This window comes from Eubalaena glacialis, chromosome 14 (assembly GCF_028564815.1).
Source record: "Eubalaena glacialis isolate mEubGla1 chromosome 14, mEubGla1.1.hap2.+ XY, whole genome shotgun sequence".
NCBI classification, from domain to species: Eukaryota; Metazoa; Chordata; class Mammalia; order Artiodactyla; family Balaenidae; genus Eubalaena; species Eubalaena glacialis.
Window position 1 is genome coordinate 32421985 of NC_083729.1, and position 20138 is coordinate 32442122.

Here is a 20138-nt window from a genome sequence, read left to right on the forward strand (position 1 = left end):
TAACTTTTCATGAAGCAGAAATGGTCTCATGTTTTTCCTTCTGGCTTTCTTTTGGCCATGCGGCCTGGCATGCAGTATCCTAGTTCCCCAACCAGGGATCCAACCTGTGTCCCTTGCAGTGGAAGTGTGGAGTCTTAACCACTGGACTGCCAGGGAAGTCCCTCCTTCTGGCTTTCAAGGCTCTCTAGATCTGACCATACTCTCCAAATACACCCCAGACAGACCAGTGAGAGTGATCTAACATGTCACACCTTCACATCACTGTGCTGCTGTTTCAACTCCTGGAGTGCACTTTTCTCTCTTCTTTGTATCCATGGTTTACCTATCTTTTAAAGACCAATTTAAAGCCCATTTTCTTCATTAAGCCTTCTAGAACAGTTCCAGAAAATCTATCCTTTCCTGTTTCCTATTCCAACTGAACTAACTATATATAATATGCCTTCTTCAGAATTAGCAAATAATTCAACTGCGTGTAATTTCTCAACTTATAAAGTGAATGCTCCTTTCGTCTGTATACATCTTAAATTTCCTTATGTATCCAAATAGCATAATGATAAAACACACTTTCCTCAAAACAACAGTAATGTTTAACATAGTAAATATTTAAACATTTAATAATGTTAAACAATTTTTAAGAAATTCTGCTTAATCTCTTTCACATATACTTCGGTCTTACCATGATAAATATCCTGTAAAGAACCACCTCCACAAAACTCCATGCAAATCCAAAGTTTATCTCGCCTATAAAAAGAAAATAAGCATTATCACATTTTCATGATTAAAGTTATTTGAAGTAACAAGTATTTTAAGGTTGTATGCCAATACCTTGAAAAACCACATAAATGCAATGTGCTAAGAGAAAAGCTAATCTCTATGAGTAAACGAATTACTTAACATAATGTGTTACTATAACTCAACCCAAGGTTTTAATCCTTAAAATACACGATTTATAGGATGTAAAGATGTCATTTGGCACATCCAAAGGAGAGAAAATGTCCCTTTAGTTAAAAAGTCCCCTCCCTCACAGTTTATCCATCTACCCTATGACTGCATTATAAAAGTTGAATGTTAATTAAAAGGTTCATACCAAAAATTATATAAAGATTCATCAGAGAATAGCCAATACATCTCAAAGTATATCACTTTGATAGCTCTTCTCATTGACAAAACAGACAAAATGTAAACTTTACCCTCATATCTAGACTCAACAAAGATCTTTCCAAAATAACCTTCGTTAAAAATTTATCACTCACTTGTCTTTAGTAGCATTTCTCTTTCACATTCACATTATAAGACAGCATAACCACATAGTCACAGGAGAAATAATTAGCAAAGCCATAATCGCTTATTCCTTTGTTGAATCATTCATTACTTCATCTCAAAATGTAAAAGGAAATGTACTATTCTTGGGGGGCAGAGATGGAATAGAAAGTCTCTGAACTCAGCAAGCTCAGTCTAACACAGAAGAAAGATTCTGCCTTAATAATATGTTGGTGTCTCTTACCACTGCATTCACAGTGCCTAGAAGGATACCAGCAAATGAATATTTATTTCATAAATGAATGAATGCATGAGTAATTGAAATAATAAACAAATCGATTAGATCCAGGGTTAGCAAATTACAGCCAGTGGGCCAAATCTAGCCTGCCGCCTGGTTTTGTATAGCCCAGGGACTGTGAATGGTTTTCATATTTTTAAACGGTTAGGGAGGGCTTTCAAAAGAAGAATATTATTTCTTGACATGTGACAATTTTGTGAACTTCAAATTTTAGTGTCCATGTAAAGTTATATTGGAACACAGTCACGCTCATTCATTTACATATCATCTATGGCTGTTTTTGTACTAAAACAGCAGAGGTGAGCAACTGTGACAGAGAGAAACATATAAAGTCCACAAAGCCTAAAATATTTACTATATGGTCATTTACAGAAAAGGTTTGCTGACCCTTGGACTGGATTATAGTTTGATTAATGCACAATCCAGGCATGTATAAAGTTCTGTGAGAACCCAGAGGTAAAAATAATTAGGAGAGTCAATGGAAATTTTAAGGGAGGAAATAACATTTGAGTTGGGTCTTGAAGTTAAAGTAGGAATTCACCACTAAGAGACAGGGGCCTGTGCAAAAGAATGAAAATTTGATGCCACATTTTGGAGACTGTGGGTGATTTAGTGTGAGTTGAACTCAGGCTACCTGAAGAGAGAATGGCAGGAAGTGAAGCTAGAATAGGCTGAGGTCGTACTGTAAAACAATGGTTGGTTTGTAGACTCCTCAGTTTCGTTACTTTCACCTGGATAGTCTCTAGTTTGTCAATGCCTCTTAAAATGCGGCACCCAGAATCAAGTACTAGTCTGAATACTGCATGAACAGTGCATTAACAAGTGGAGCTGTTACCAGGATTGGACCACACATGGCAGTGGTGGTGTGATTAAGCAGACCCGAGAGGTGAGCTGACTTGGTTGGGTGTGATGGACCAGGCACCATATATCAAGGGAACACAACCTGTCAGAGTGTGAAGGTCAGCAAACTTAAAAGAGTACAGAGTAAAATGTACCATGATTCTAGAGGCAAAGCTGAAGACAGTGAAGCCCAGAGAAAGAAATCAGGACCTCAAATTCACAGGTGGTCCACATACCAATGAAACTGAGGCATGACAGCTGATGGTAAAGTATGACCTAGTTGCCCAGTGGCCTGGTTTGAATAACTCTCAGAATGGATGCCTGGGGCTGGCAGACGCACAGTCTCATCCAGAACGATGAAGGCATGTATGGCCGGTGACTGTTACACAGGGAGAAATCTAAATCCCCCTGAGAATTGAACAACTATGTCCTTTATACGAACACTTCTATTTCTTATTAACTTCAGCTTCTAGGCAACTGCATTCAACTGCTGGTTTGCAGTCTGAAGTTAACTAAAACCTCTAGATCTTTTTTTACATAAAAGTAGTCAGATGAGTTTCCTTTCTAGCTCCCTATTTGTATATCTGGTTCACTGAAACTATGCACAGGACCTTGTCCTTATTTGTTAAATTTCATTCTTAAAAGAAAAAAAAAAAAAGAAGTTTTCACATGCATCTTATTAGCTCTCCAATTATTTTACTTAAAATAACTGGAGACACTATTGTGACACTATTTCTAATTGTAAATACACCCCTCCTACCCCACGCTCCAGAAGTCGTTGGTTAGAAAGCCCCTAATCAGGAGCAAGAGCTCTGCTTATAAACTATGTGGACCTGCACTACTGAGTTTACTAATGAGCTTAAGGAACGTTAGGAGTAATTTTTCCACTGGTGACATGAATGGCACTCTAACTATGTAGACTTCTCAGAATGACCATTTGGCACCTCCCTGTGCCTTTGCTTAAACTGAGGTATAAGACTCTGGCAAGTCTATCAAGCAATATTCTTTGAAATGATGCTCAGACTCCAACTTAATATGTGTAATGCAGGATTGCATAGCCTGATCTCTCTAGACTGAATCCTTCCTCTAGAACAATGGTTCTCAAAGTGTGGTCTGGGGGCCTCTGAGAGTCCTGGAGATCCTTTCAGGGGGTCAGCAAAGTCAAACTCATTTTCATAACAACACTAAAAATTATTTGCCCTTTGCACTCTGTCTTGAAAATACTGTGGAGTTTTCCAGAGGCTACAGGAGTAGGAAGTGTGATGATGATGTCATCCCTCTGACAGCTACTGGAATATGTGCTTATGTATTCTTGTTTCAAATGTTTCTCAATTTTAATATCTAATATAGTAAATATCAATAGATATAACCCACACAAACCAAAGGTCTTTGGGGGTACACAATCATTTTTAAGAGTGTAAAATAAAAGGGGTTCTAAGACCGAAGTGCTTGAGAACTACTGCTCTAAAATATTTTCACATCTGCCGCACATGAAACTTTCATATAAAATTCCTGCCTCAAGGGCTGAAGCAACAGGCAGCAGGGACTTCTCACATCTTACAGAAACTGGCTAAATTGTTTTGGGGTTTGCTCAGGATAAAATGAAAAAACATGTAAACTGCTTAGTAAAGGACCTGGACTATACGCCCAATAAACGTAAGCTGTTTTCTACTCCTTTTGTTATATTTTGTCTTGTTGTGTATTTATGTGAGGCACCTTAAACTGCTCCTGGAACTCAGTGAAGGTGTAATTAAGTAAAATTGCCTTTTTCTTTTTTTTTAAGAAAAAAAATAGAAGAGAGATGGGATTGATTTGACATAACTTCTTACTAAAGTTATGCCAATCACCACTTCCTTCCTATAAGCGCTCACTAATTATGTGATTAATAAATTATCTTAGATGTTTGCTGGGGACAGATGACTGACATCAAGTTTAACGGTCTGTATTTTCTAGAAATCACCTTTTCCTTTCCTTTGCAAATTGGTCAATGCTGATCACTAATCTTTTGACACCCCTCCTATTTGTCAAGACACTCACCGACAGTGGATGACAATCATGTCTGCTATATTTTCAGTATAGTAATGAGATATAATTTATATAAATCTAAAAGGCTTACATTCACTTAAAGTGTCTGGTGCTCTATAATTATCTACTCACCTATCTGTACTTCAATTCCTTCTTAATAATGCTTTTATTAAGCATTATTTTCCTACCCTTTCCAGTTTAAAAACAATTCTCCTTTGTAAAGAAAATGGATGCAGGAAATGAGTTCTCTGCTTTCTTACATATTTCAATATTATACCATCCTCTACTTGAAGCTGGTCTACCCCCTTTCCCACCTTGCTTAAAAACACAATTTTCTGTTCACTCTATGTAAAATGACTTTCCAACTTACAGACTGAGAAAAAAAAATCATAATTATATATTTAATACTTTACCTTTTAAGATGCCTAAAACACTTTACCTTTACAACATTCTATTTAGTTAAGTCTGCTATTATCAAAAACGCTTGACTATTCAGAGTCTATTAGAAAAATGACTTCCATCTGTTCCATGAATGTCTCTCTTGTGATGGTAAATCTGCATTTGCTTTTGGTCACTCACCAAGCCATCTGCCTAATGGGAAAGGACTTGAATCACATCAGTCCATTTGATGCAGGCCAATAAATTACAAAATCTTTGTCCCTGGGTATTTGAACTAAAATAAAATTAATCACTGAGGTAAATATACAATATATCACTATTAATTCTCTGGCTCAACAAATCCTTAGAATTCTTCTTTCTTATTCTGTAAAATTATCTTTCCATCTGACAAGGAATAGAAATATAAGTAGAGGGGGGAAAAGTTCACTATTTTCATCTTCTAGTTCAATGTTTACTAGAGCATATAGGAACTAACATTCTAATAACTATTTCATTAAAGAGCTTATCATTTCTAAAACACACCTTTTAATCTTCCCACACTGACTGAACAAACTAAGTGTAATTATTTATATATTTTGCCCAAATATAACATGATTTAAAAAGAAAAATAAAATACGAGCATGATCACCAAGGATAAACAGCTCTCAAATGTCTGCTAGAAACTAGCATACCAGTCATTCCCCCGGGACAGGATGCCTAGCCATGCCCCACACTGCAGTACCCTGTACTTTACTGTAGGTTATCTTGTTGACCAAAGCACTTGCCAATGGCTACTCCATCACATTCAGCAAAATAATTCAACTGTAACCTCAACTGTCAATGTGAAAAACGAAAAGTTTAATAACTGCTAGATGTTTTAATTTAGGATTGCTCATGTTAATGTGTGCTGAATTTAAAATGTTCTGATTCATTTTTAAACAAATAGGCAAAAACGACCGTATTCCAAAAAGTTATACGTAACCTATCCACCTTCTTCCCCTTTAACAATGAGGGGTAGCTACGTATTCAGGGGATACAAGGTGACCTATTTCTCTATAATTATACCTAACACCCCCAGTTTGGCATAATATTTGACAAAGAACGGGTCATTGGACAGTAGTCTTATGTGAAGTATGTTCCCCAAAAGAAACCACTGCACAGTTAAATCAGTTATAGAAATGTCATATACTATAGTCTTCTCTTCTCTTGGAAATTAACAACGCCACTGGTATTTTAAGGTCTCTGAGAAATCCTGTGGGGTGGGAGTGGGGCACAGAATAGAAGGAGAAAGGGAAGGAGGAGGTGTGGAGAGGGAAGAAAAGGTGGGAAAAGGAGGAGGAAGATTAGAAAGAGGGGAAGAAAGGGGATGGAAAGTTGGGAAGGGGAGAATGGAGAAGAGGAAGAAGGGGAAAAGACAACAGAGCAGAGGGGAGAGGGAAAATGAAGAAGAGAAAGAAGAAATACAACTTCTCTAATTTTGTTTAGTTCGCTACATCCCCAAATTATTTTTTCCATAGACCCATTTTTTCACATATCAGCATCCCTCTGAACAAATGTTTGGTAGAAATACCCCAGCAATACTGGTATAAAGAAGTATCTCATAAGGTAGTTCCACCAAATTTCTTACTTAAAGAGGACCATTAGTGAAAAACTGGTAAAATCCAAATGCAGTATCTTAGTTTAGCTAATATTATTGTACCAATGTTAATTTCTTAGTTTTGACAAATGTCCCAGGGTTACGTAAGATGTTAACACCAGGGAAAGCTGCGAGAACTCTTTGTACTATCTTTGCAACTTTTATGTAAATCTAACATATTCCAAAATTAAGTTTCCTTTTTTAAAAAAAGACAGTAGCTGGGTATAAATTAAAGTGACTTAACTGTAATTTTTATTTTCACAGTGTGAGCATTCAAAAACGCATTTTCAGTTAAGATTCTGTGGTTTCCCTGGCAAGTCCTGTCTCTGGCTCTAGAAAAAAAATTTCTTCCAGTTTCTATATAACTCAAGGGACTACCATCTCTTTCTTGGATTACTGTAATAAATGTACTGTATAAAATTAACTGACTCCTTGTCTCAATACCCTACACCCCAAGTCCATCCCCCCATAGAATATACTACCTCTGTGTTAAAACCTTCCAACAAGTATGCTCAATACATATAGGTCCTAATTAAGGCATAAAAGGTTTCTTTTTTGCCTAAATCTCCACAGCCTTAACCTGCTGAACTACACCCTTTCCCCTTAAACTCTAATATGAGATTATTAGCTATCTCCTGAACACTTCATGATTTTTTCATGCATCCATTTCCTTTGTCAGAAATTACAATTTTCTACATACATATACACACCACAGTAAATGCATACTAATCCTTTAACACCCAGTATTTGGGAATAACATCATTCAAAGAGCTCTCTCTGATTCCCTTTGACAAAATCAGATATTCTACCATCTTTATCACTTTATATCTTATGTCAAAATGATAACTGCACCTAGCATTGCAATTATTTGCTCATATCTATTTTTTCTATTCAATAGTAAGCTCCTTAAAGGCAAGGACTGTTTTATCTATCTTAATATCTCCAGAAATCAATACAGCACTCTAGACATCCTAAGAAATAATGTAAAAACACTTTGTAAGTGGTGATGATTTATAAATATATTATTACTATGAGCTAAATCATGTTCATCTAAACTAGTATTCTGGATTTCAAAGGTTTAAAATATCTGATCTAAATAAAAGTGTTTTCAGTGTATGGATCTGATCTTCTGACAGCTTACCTTTTGCGGATCATTTGCTGTTATTCAAAGCTGAGCATTATGAGTTCAAACTAGAAAGGAATGTTCCAATTTTCTTAATTTATTCTTAAAGGATATGCTGGGCTAAGGAATGCTTAGAAGAATCTGAAGTTAAAATCATTCTTTGCTTAAAAGAAGCAATAGTTTAGCTCTACTGAGAATGAAGAATAGGTCTATGGTGATTTAAATCTGTTGTTTTGTAAATATACACACAGAAATACACAGATAAAAATATATACCAAACCAGGACTATTTACTTTAAATTCTAAACTTTCAGAGAAAAGTTTTCTCTATCCAGTTCTTGTTGCACAGTATGTGTAATTAGGCACTTAATAAACACAGGCTTTTAATGATATTGAAGAGCAAGTAAGGAAGGCCCCATCAAGAGTATTAGGCTTCTGTTTTATAGGAGCTCAGTCTCAATATTTCTTTGGGAAGTGAGCATAGCTCACTATAACCCTGTTATAAAATACGCTTCTGAACTTAATTATTTGCTGGTCATCTATTCAGTAAATTCATAGGGTGAAGTCTGATTTCCTGGAGGGGAAATTTATTAATGGTCAAACCATGTTACTTCAGTTTGCTCAATTTTTTTGTCCAAATTTGTTATAATAGGCTATAATGGCAACAAGAGAGAAGAAGGTCAATAAGAACAGTATATATTTTAGGGAGTTTGTATCAAGTTCAAACAAACAAGCTCCTTGCCTTCTGAAAAATCATTCAGTAATGAGAAAGAAGCCAAGAAACCATGTTCCCTTTGAGACTAAATCTGCCATTTCCGGACTAAGTAATATGTACACCAAAAAGACTGCTGGCTAGGTACCTGCAGAGCCAGGTTTAAATCCCAGCACCAACAATGAGTAGCTGGATAACCTAAAGAAGTCATTTATCCAGCAGTCTCTCTTCTATCAGCAAAAAAAAAAAAAAAAAAAAAAAGTGGGCTAAGTGACAAGACCTCTTAGTCCCTTCTAGCTCTAACACCCCACAAGGCTAATCATTATCCCATAGTCCAAATCTGCCTGAGTCTAGACTTTAATTAGTGAAGCAGGGAAGAATTTCTATAGAAGAAAAGAGCTAAAGAAAGAGAGGATTAATCGCTGTTCCACATTATACTACCATTTGCTTTCGTACCACTTTCATCAACTACACATTACAGAATAAAATTATATATTTAAATCAGTTTTCCTATATCAGATCATACAACTCCAAATGAACACGCTTTACTAAAAAAATTAAAAAAATAAAAAGAATGACCCTAATTTTGTCTGTTTCACTATGGTTTCTGGGCAGTTTTGCTCTCTGTATTCTTATGCTTAGATTAAAATAAAAGTATCCTCTAAAACAAAATCCATCGAGTTACACACAAAACAGAAATTAGCACACTGTTCTGTATGTATACTATGCTTCAATTTAAAAGGTTTACTTTTAAAAAAAGGATATTCAAAATACAGTCAGAATACATGGTTCCTGATATCTAAAAGTAAGTACAATTTTTGTTAGGCATAACCTCAAATTGGCTCTCTTGTAGCATGTCTCATGGTTAAGGTTAAAGAGTGTGTTACTACAGAGTTGTGCTATTTTGCCCCAAGTCTCAACAAAAATGAATACAAACCCAAAAGGAATTCTGCATTCCGGTAACAAGATCAAACGTTTTGCTGCCTAACCTGTGTGGGAAGGCTCTTGCCTAAGTAACCCAGAAAGTCAAATGTCCAGTTTAGTTTAGTGTTACTTTTTGAGTTTTGGCGGGGGTGGGGTAGGGGGGGTGGGGGTGAAGTACTGGAAGTTTATTTGGTCAGCTTTTTTGGCAAGGAAGTAGAAAGGCCAAGTCAAAAGTCATGTGATCCATAAGCACACTACCACAGAAAGAACTAGGACCCTCCTCTGTCAATAACTTGAAATGAGACTGTGAACTAAATACTCAATGTGAAACTCTCAAACACCTGATTTGTAAAATGGAAATAATATTTACCATAGAGTAATATTCCTAAGAGTGTTGTTGAAAGGATCAAATAAGGCACTAACCTGACGGTATTTAAAAAACAGTTAACAGTAATAGTAATCATAGCAATAGCAGTAGTAATACAAGTTAACATTTATTGAGCATTTATTATGTTCTAACCATTGTTCTTAACACTTCACTTGCATTTACCAATTACCCTTGTAGTTATCACATCATGTATCTATTATTATTATCCTTATTTTATAGATGAGGAAATGGAGGCACAGAGTGGCTAAGTAATTTGCCATAAGCCACAAAGTTAGTAAGTGATGGAGTCAGGACTCAACCAACCCAACCAACCTGACTCCAGAACTCAAGCTCTAAACTACCAACTATACTACTGTCTCTGTGGCAAAAAGATCATGCTCATTTCACGACACCAAGGTTGCCATGTAAGTGGGTGGGGCTCTCCTGGAATAACAGGTTAGGCTTTGGATGGTCCCATACTTCTGGAAGACTCAGACCATGTTTGAGAAATTCTCAGTTCAATGTCCCTGGGGAAACACAAAAACTCTTAAAAAAAGATCTGTTTGCTCTTGGGGGAAGAAAACTTTGTAATGCTTCTCCCAAATGAGTCTAAGTAGGATCATTTTGTTAGGACCAATAACAGTGAAACAAATGGTTTTGAAGTTACAATTTTAATGTGTTGGCAGAAATCAGTTATTTGTATCATGAGCTTAAATGATTGTAAGAGACTTCTTTGAGCTGATGGAGTAACTGCCTGTGCTGGGTCTGTCCATAAGATAAAAACTGATGCAGAAACTGTTGTTAGGTTGTTGTCTGAACCACCCACCATTAAAGCAGTTTTAAACTGGCTGTTAAAGAACTCATTCAAAATGTTTAACAGTCACTGACCTCGGGGTAGCACCTGTCCCTATGTGAACTAAAGTCCCCATTAAACCCACCCTTTGACCTCGATGAAGGTGGGCAATCAAAGCTATCCAAGAGTGCTCAGAATCAAGAAGAGCCGGTCCGCCTGGCTTTTCACAAGCTGGAAGGAAGAGAGGGCAGAACTGCCCCGTCTTTTCCATATGCTGTGCCTGCATCAGAAAAGAAGTGTTTTGTACTTGGCTCACAGACAGAATGGGAGCTGTAATAGGATACATCCTTATTCTTACCCTACAGTATATGGGAACCAAACAGAAGAGTTTTTTAAATACCTAAGAAAACATTCTCTAATCCTTCCCCTTTGGAAGGAACCTTGGAAACAACTAGGTCACAGTGCTCAACTCAACTGCATACAGAAGTGAATGGAAACACAAGATCTGACCTTGAGGTCATCCCCTATGGAATATGACCTGGGGAACCTGGCTTGGTCCTGCCAAACCAAAACAAGGGGTGGCAAATTCAGTCTTTCTAAGTTCACTTTAGGACCTGGGAAAATAAGAAGTTAGTAAAATAATTATAATTCCTAGTCCTCTGGATAAAATGAAGGGAAGGGATGATGCAATACTTTGAGACTAGAAGCACAAAAGAAAAAAATGGTTCTAAAGGTTCTAATAAAAACAACAGATATACTTTGTAAATTCACCCAAGACTAGAAGAAAGGGGCAACAGAATGGCATATTTAGATCTCTGGTCTACCACAGGAAGACTAACCATAAAAGTCAGTTTTTACTTGCCAGCTTCCTCATTGAAACTACACCCAGAATTCCCAAGAGTATAACAGACAAATCACGGACTATGGTATTGGTTACAGAATTAACATAAAGAGGTCATAAATAAAAATTCCATTCATATGAAAATATTTTCAAAGCATGAAGAAAACTACAAAACATGGTATTAGAGCTAACTTTATTTTGTTAAATATTAGGTGATGGAAATCATTACTGCTTTTCATAACGGAAACAAACAATGTACCTGAGATAGCTTCCAAAATAAGCAACAATATTTGGGTGCTTACAGTCTTTCATCATAATAATCTCTTGCTGCACAACTGCAAAGTCTTCTCCTAGAATAAAAAATAAGCAAGTTGAATATTTAGTAAGTAAATTTCAAAATGTCGATTTGTTTCAAAACGTAATAAATAATGTTATTGATATTATTTTTAATGACAATTTCAGTCCTTTCTTGACAGAAAGTAAAGTACAATGATTAAAAGTATGAATTCTTGTCCCAGACTATGTTGGATTCAAATCCCAACTCTGTCCCTTACTAAGCTGTGTGGACTTGGGCAAGTTACTTGACCTCTCTGTGCCAACTTCTTCCTCTGTAAAATAGGGATAAAACTAATAATAATATATCTCATACGGCTATTGTAAGGGTTAAGTGGGCTAATGTATGTAAAATGCTTAGAACAGTATCTGACACAGAGTAAGCACTAGATAAGCATTTGCTATTATTACAATTATGCCTTGGATATAATCATCATATAATTCACTAGAAATACATTATGTTTTCCCTTTCTCAGCAAATAACATTTAATATAATTTTATTTATTTATTTATTTTTGGCTGTGTTGGGTCTTCGTTGCTGCGCGTGGGCTTTCTCTAGTTGTGGCAAGCAGGGGCAACTCTTCGTTGCGGTGTGCAGGCTTCTCCTTGCGGTGGCTTCTCTTGATGCGGAGCACGGGCTCTAGGCGCGTGGGCTTCAGTAGTTGTGGCACGCAGGCTCAGCAGTTGTGGCTCGTGGGCTCTAGAGTGCAGGCTCAGTAGTTGTGGTGCACGGGCTTAGTTGCTCCGTGAACCCGTGTCCCCTGCATTGGCAGGCGGATTCTTAACCACTGCGCCGCCAGGGAAGGCCCAACATTTAATATAATTTTGCACAAGGAAGCAATTCTTTTTTAAGTTAGGGCAGGAACCCTTATACACCGAGACTATCAAACGTACCTCCACAGCTCTCTTGGTAGAGCTGAGAGGCCTTACTCTAGCAGTACTGGTTTACCAGAAGGCCCCCCCCCCCACAGGCCTATCCTGTATTCGAGTGCCTTGCTCCAGCTGTGTTGGGATGTAGAATGGGACTGTATTTAAGCCTAGTCAGACTATAAGCAAGTATCTCTCTCCTTCTACTCCCTCCCTGCCCAAATTCTTCAAAATAAGATCTGGCAATTCTATAACAGTGTCACACACTATGGTTCCTGAATGAACATTTGTCATGGAGAGAGACAGAACTGCCATGAATGCAAATGTGGTAAACCAGAGACTAAGCAGAAAGAGAACACGTGGAAGTGTTTACATTGAAATCAAAGCAGCTTTGTATTACTAATTCAGTTTTTAAAGCATTATATACTATGAATAGCCTGATTAAATGTATATTAGTGGCAAAATCAAAAATAGGTTTCCCAAACTAAAGTTTAAATCGCAAATATGAGGTTGTTATGACAAGCCCTGACACTTCTGGCCTGGCATTTTCCTACTGTAAATGTAACCGAGGCTTGAAAGTAGCCTAACCATGAACCATCTGAAATCAATATCAAAACCAACCTTACTGCCCCAGTGACAAGAGAAGAAGTAGTAGAGAAGAGACAGTATGTCAGATTCGTAATTTCTGCAATGAAATGAGTACAAAATCAAAGTTCTCCAAAGGGAGAATAGAAAATTTTTATGCCTTCAAAATCTCAAAAGAAAATCACTGAACTAGGATCTTCTGGGTTTACTTCCCACCAGTAAGAATTTCTGATTCAGTATATTAAGAAAAATCTAAGATAAACATAATAAAGCCATAATGAGACTAACTCCAATTTTCAGGGATATATGAAATACTTTGAAAGTTCTAAATTTTGCTTTTCACCTGCCTTTCGATTATACTTTTCCCCAATTCAGTGACTGGGTTACATGAGATCAAAGTTGATACAGTCAGCACGAACTCTACGACTAGTTTAATAGTTAGAGGACAGCAGCTCTCTTTCTAGGAGCAGCCCTGAAGTTGTTAGTCATCACACAACCTCCAAGGCAGTCAGCTTTAGAATAACACTGATCTGCAGAAAACACTGAGAAGAAACATGAAAAGGGGGGAAGGAGGAAGGCACATGACCAGTGTAATTGAGCTACTACAGGAAGCCTCATCTGCCTGGTAATTTTCAGATATACCTGTTCATGACCAATAAACTCCTTGTACTGTTTAAGCCACCTTGAGTTGTGGTTTCTATTATACCTGTAAGCATCACTGCATCAATGTCTTCATGTCTATGTCCTCACTGGAATGTTACATCGTCTAGGACAGGATGATACCTTCATCATTTCTGTATCCTTAGCACCTAATATGCAATCAATGAAGCTGTTGCCTGAATGAATCATAGTAATAGCATAATCATAATCATAATCATAGCACGTAATTCTACTACATGATGACTCTAAATCAGGAGCATCTGCTTTTGGTTTAATTTCATCCAGTTATTAGCATGCTTTATACAATTGTTTGTTTGCTACTCCTGTGGTTTCACTAAAATCTATGAATGGTTTTTTAAGCCTTCAACTACGTCTTTCCCAGGAAATGTTGTTGATCCAAAGTGCATCCTTTTTGTCCTATTAAGTCACCTCCATGTGATTATGACAATGGCCAAATTAAATTCAGTATTTTTGTGGGGAAAAAATCCAAAGAAAAATTCCACAATTTGATTTTTAAAGGTAACTGAAACAGGTAGATTTGGGTAGGAAAAAAGAAAGCAGTTTAATACATTAATTAATCCAAAGGAGCCTAACAGAGTTAAAGGACTTTCTTCAAAGTTCAAGAGAAATACATTCTAAAGGATAAATTAACAGCCCCCCCCCCAATGGTATGGTTAGACAAGATAATCTTGAAAAATTCTTTCCAATTCTGAGAGTCTATGAGTTTTTGGTAAAATTTTTGACATTAAAGTGAAGAATACATTTTCCAAAGGATGGCAAAAATAAAAACAAAACCTAATTGAGAAAAATAAGCAACCCTACAAGTAGAGCAGATCATGAATAAATCAAGTAGACAGGCAGAAAAATACAAACTTACACATGCAAAGTTCTCAGAATAAACATGACACAATACTAAGTGTTCAATAAATGTTAACTATATGTAGTAGGCCGAATAATGGCCCCAAAGATGGCCAGGTCCTAACCTCTGAAACCTGTGAACGTTACCATACATGGCAAAAAGAGGCGTACAAGTATGCTTACGTTAAGGATCTTGTGATGGGGAGATTATCGTGAATTATCTGGGTGGGCCCTTAATGTAATCACAAGTGTCCTTATAAGAAGAGGCAGAGGGAGACTTGACTATAAGAAGGCAAGGAGCAAGATGCTATGTTGCTGGCTTTGAGGATGGAGGAAGAGGCCAAAAATGAACGAATGCAAGGAATCCAGCTCTAGAAGCTAGAAAAGGCAAGGAAATTGATTCTCCCTTAGAGTATTCAGAGGAAGGCAGCCCTGCTAAGACTTTGATCTTGACCCAGTGAAACACACTTTGGACTTCTAAATTCCAGAACTTTAAGAGAATAAATTTGTGCTGTTTCAAGTCACCAAGTTTGTAGAACTTGTTAACATGGCCATAGGAAACGAATACACGATTACTACCAACATTATCACGGTGGCAGAGCTGGCTAGCCATTCACAAATAATCTGTGCTCTCCCTTCCATAGTGTGGAAGTTACTGGTGCGTGGCAATTATCCCGTCAAAAGACAACATTTCCCAGTCAACGTGATGTGCCCAAGAGAACAGTTCTTGCCAATGGAATGTGAGCAAAAATAATGTGTCATTTTCCTACTCTTTCTTTTCCCATTAGCAGGCTACATGACACTGTGAAGTCCCAGAAAATGCAAGAAGTCTGGGTCCCTGAGTCACCCAAAGAAAGAAAGTCATCCAACAACTTGAACATCTGCTCTAAACTATTGCATAAACTTGAAATAAAATTATATTATGATCTAGCTTAGTGATTACAGTAGTTAGCATTATCCTAAACTGATATAATTATTACCATCCATTTATGAAAAAGGTTGTCCAAACCGTAGGAGGGGCTTCACAAATGTTTTAGTGGGTCAACAAACACAAGACTCTGTCCCTCTAATAGAGCACAGATATGATGAACAAGATTATAGGCATTTCTATTTGCTTTTATTTTTTATACAATTTATTTTTTAATACAATGCTTTCCTGTAAAAAGCTATATTTAGTCAAATATGTGAGAGCAAAAGGACACTTGAATGTTATGGGGGTGGGTCTCTCCCTGAAAACTACAATAAAACATAGACTCCCTAATACTTCCTTGCCTTGTTTGTTTGTTTATTTATTTATTTATTTTTAGTTTTGGCTGCATTGGGTCTTCATTGTTGCACGCAGGCTTTCTCTAGTTGCGGCGAGCAGGGGCTACTCTTCGTTGCGGTGCGCGGGCTTCTCTTGCTGTGGAGCACGGGCTCTAGGCGTGCGGGCTTCAGTAGTTGCGGCATGTGGGCTCAGTAGTTGTGGCTCGTGGGCTCTAGAGCACAGGCTCAGTAGTTGTGGCGCATGGGCTTAGTTGCTCTGTGGCATGTGGCATCTTCCTGGACCAGGGCTCAAACCCGTGTCCCTTGCATTGGCAGGTGGATTCTTAACCACTGCGCCACTGGGGAGGCCCTCTTGCCTTTTTAGATACAAACTGACAATCACGGTATTTCCAACATTTCATACAATTATTTACTTTTTCTTTGACAAAATAATACATAATCTTAGATCAAACTGATAACCAACTGCCTTTTTGGTATGCCTAATTATTTTCACTGGCGTCAACTGTATTCAGTTTATAAGACCTACTCTTCTTATCATTAACATAAGCACTTTGACTTAATAAACTATCCACTCACATTTAAAAAAAATAAGCAAAAAATTCAATAAAGCAGGCTTCCCTGGTGGCGCAGTGGTTGAGAATCTGCCTGCCAATGCAGGGGACACGGGTTCGAGCCCTGGTCTGGGAAGATCCCACATGCCGCGGAGCAACTGGGCCCGTAAGCCACAATTACTGAGTCTGCGCGTCTGGAGCCTGTGCTCCACAACAAGAGAGGCCGTGATAGTGAGAGGCCCGCGCACCGCGATGAAGGGTGGCCCCCGCTTGCCACAACTAGAGAAAGCCCTTGCACAGAAACGAAGACCCAACACAGCCATAAAAAAAAAAGAAAAAAAAATTCAATAAAGCAAATAATTACACAAACACTGTTGTTAGATAAATATGGTAAAGCTGTTGAAACAGAACTACTGGCTGGGAGGTAGTGTTACCATTTTGTGCTTTTTAACAGTTTATGCATCTAAGTCCAAGTAATTGTAATGAAGGCAACTGATGTGTACCTGCACACTGAGTGGAAGTAGAGGTTATATGAAAAACAAACAGGGGAAATGTAAGGATTATCTGTATTGGGAGGTAAAACAACAGACAAGTCTTTAGGAAACCAACTCTTGGTCTATTTGTAAACTGTGTATTTTCTGTTTCTGTAGTTCTTTCCCCTATGAAGGAAACGAGTTTACAGGTCACCGTCAATTACCTTTTGTTTGTTGTTTCTTACTTCAATTCTGTTATTTTTTTTTTTATATACTTCTTTTTTTTTTCCTATAATTCTTTTATTTTATTTATTTATTTATTGGCTGTGTTGGGTCTTCGTTTCTGTGTGAGGGCTTTCTCCAGTTGCGGCAAGCGGGGGCCACTCTTCATCGCGGTGCGCGGGCCTCTCACTATCGCGGCCTCTCTTGTTGCGGAGCACAGGCTCCAGACGCGCAGGCTCAGTAGTTGTGGCTCACGGGCCTAGTTGCTCCGCGGCATGTGGGATCTTCCCAGACCAGGGCTCGAACCCGTGTCCCCTGCATTGGCAGGCAGATTCTCAACCACTGCGCCACCAGGGAAGCCCCTCAATTCTGTTTTTTTATATCTTTATATCTCTCTTCTAAATGTTTAACATTTAGAATATCTAAATGTTATTTATATTTATTTATATCTAAATATAAATGTTATTTATATTTATTTATATCTAAATATCTCTCTTCTAAATGTTTAACATGTTCATGACTCTCAGAAGCTGCCATGGTTTTCCAGAAGTGTCTTGACAAATGTCATGATAATGAAATAATTCTTTGCAGTATCAAAAGTTAATTTACATGGTAACTAACAATAGAGCAGATTAGAATTTAAAATACTTTTAATTATAATTTTTAAAGATTGTAAAAGGAAGTTAACTTGTTATAGATCTGATTTACCTTTTAGCATATAACTATGTAAAGAAATATGTGTGTGTGTATTTGTGTATATATATTATTTGTGACAATATCTAATGCTTTCATTTGGGTAAAGATGAATAGTTATTCTTAGGACGTTCCCTGTTGAGAAGACATTCAACAACCACCATACACTGAACAGCTAATATGATATAAAAGAGAACGTACTAGAGACCATGAGTAGAGTTCCAGAAATGAACAAGACTTTCCTTGACTTTAAGAAACTTACAGGAGACATAAAATGTGCACAATCATAACTATAACAGCTTAAAGTCAAACCTTAAATAACTCCCTTTCTTTTTCTTTTTTAAAAATTTATTCAACAGATCGTTATTGAACAATTATGTGCCAGCAATGGGACTGCATCAGTAAAAAAATAATACAAACAAAAATCCCTGACTTTGTAGAGCTTATATTCTAATGTAAGTAGACAAGCAATAGACAAAATAAATCAGTAAAATTGTATAGTACATTAGAAGGTGTTGAGTACTAAGGTGATAAATGAAGCAAAGGAGGGAATAGGGATTTAGCAGGAATGGCTAAAGAGAGCAGGTGAGGAAGATGAGATTTGACTGAAGATACAAATGAGGGAAGGGAGCCACTGAAAAGGCTCAAGCTGCTCAGCTTTTTCTAGGAACAGTAAGCAGGTTGCTGTGACTGCAGCAGAGTGAGCTGGGAGAGAGTGCAGAAGATGAGGATGAAGAGGGGGCACATCATATATGAGGACTTTGGCTTTTACCCTGAGACAACAATCTGTTGAAATGTTTTCAGCAAAGACCTGACATGCTAATCTGATTTAAAAGTATCACTCTGACTGCTGGGTGGAGCAACGGTGGAAGCCGGGAAATCATTTAGAAGATTTTTTTGGCCCCGCTGCTCGGCTTGCGGGATCTTAGTTCCTCAACCAGGGATCGAACCCGTGCCCCCTGCAGTGAAGTGTGGAGTCCTAACCACTGGACCACCAAGGAAGTCCCTAGAAGATTATGTATTAATCCCTGGAGATGTGCAGTGGCTTGCACCAGGGTGGGAGCAATGATGATGATAAAATGTGATCAGCAACTGGATCTATTTTGAAGACAAAGCCAACCGGTTCAGTCTGGTTGGAGGTGGAGTATGAGAAAATGAGATGAGTTAAATATGGCTTTCAAATTTATGGTCTGAGCAACTGGAAAGATGGAGTTGTCATTCACTGAAATGGATAACTCCCTTATTTCTATAACATTAAATCTATACTTTGCTGCTGGACTCACCATGTCTAGCACAGTGTCATAATTAAGGACATATATTTTGGAATCACAATATTGAACTATGGGGAATTCCCTGGCGGTCCAGTGGTTAGGACTCCAAGCTTCCACTGCAGGGGGCCCTGGTTAGATCCTTGGTCGGTGAACTAAGATGCCTCATGCTGTGTGGTGCGGCCAAAAAATAAATATATTGAACTATGAAACCTGGTTTCACAACTTTCTGGTCGTATGATCTTGGGCAAATTCATTCATATTCATATTCTCTCTCTCTGAGTTCAGGTTCCTCATTATGAAATGGAGATAACAGTGTCTCCCTCTTAAGGTTATTGTAAGGATTAAATGAAAGAATACTTGTTAAGTACGTAGAACAAGGCCTCAAACATAATGTTTAATAACTATTACCTCTATTATTATCACCCAGTATGATTTGTTATTTGTAATCCTACATCATTTCTCCTACTCTTCTCCCTCTTACTCTGCTTCAGCCACACTGGCCTCCTTGCTCTTCCTTGAATATCATACACAGCTCCTGACTCAGAACCTTTGCACTTTCTATTCAGCTACCTGCAGTGCTCTTTTCCCCCCAGCTGCCTTGCTTTCTCACTTCCTCCAGGGCTCTACTCAACTGTTGCCTTTAAGATGAGACCTTCTCTGATATCCCTATATAAAATTGAAACCCACAACGACAACTCCACAACACCCTTACTCTGCTTTATTTTTCTCCACAGCACTTATCACATCTAATATACTATATGTTTATTTATTCACTCTGTCTCCCAACACATAATAGGGGCACTCACTCTGAAGGAGTTAATGAATTATTCCAGAAGTACGAAGCAATTGAAACCCACAAGTGAAAAAAATAAGGTGGTATGAATAGTAGAAATATAAAATTCTCACTATTTGCAATATATATGATTGTGTTCCTAGAAAGTAAGCAAACAAAAATCAACTGAAAAAAACGACCAGAAACAATTTAAAAAAAAAATCCTCAAGTTAACAAATGAGAACACATACATCAAATTAAATTATGTATCTAAGGAGAAGCTTTAAAATGTGTAGGCCACATTTTAATAAAATACTTTATTTATAAGTATTTTGGGAGTTAAAAGACCTGAAAAAAAAAAAGGAAAGACACTTCACTTATGAACAGAAGA

At 37.5% G+C, this 20138-nt stretch overlaps 1 protein-coding gene across 3 annotated transcripts in view; it reads right to left on the bottom strand.

Moving 5' to 3' along the window:
- Positions 1-20138, bottom strand: part of MAP4K3 (mitogen-activated protein kinase kinase kinase kinase 3) — a 196508-nt gene that overhangs the window by 86717 nt on the left and 89653 nt on the right. For 2 of the 3 annotated variants that reach the window (XM_061211158.1, XM_061211157.1), the window contains exons 3-4: positions 11456-11546; positions 677-741 (exon numbers count right to left, since the gene is read on the bottom strand). In XM_061211158.1, coding sequence (XP_061067141.1) covers positions 677-741; positions 11456-11546 — 156 coding nt within the window. Of the gene's footprint in view, positions 1-676; positions 742-11455; positions 11547-20138 lie in introns of those variants that run through there. The other variant, XM_061211159.1, reaches the window with a different exon arrangement.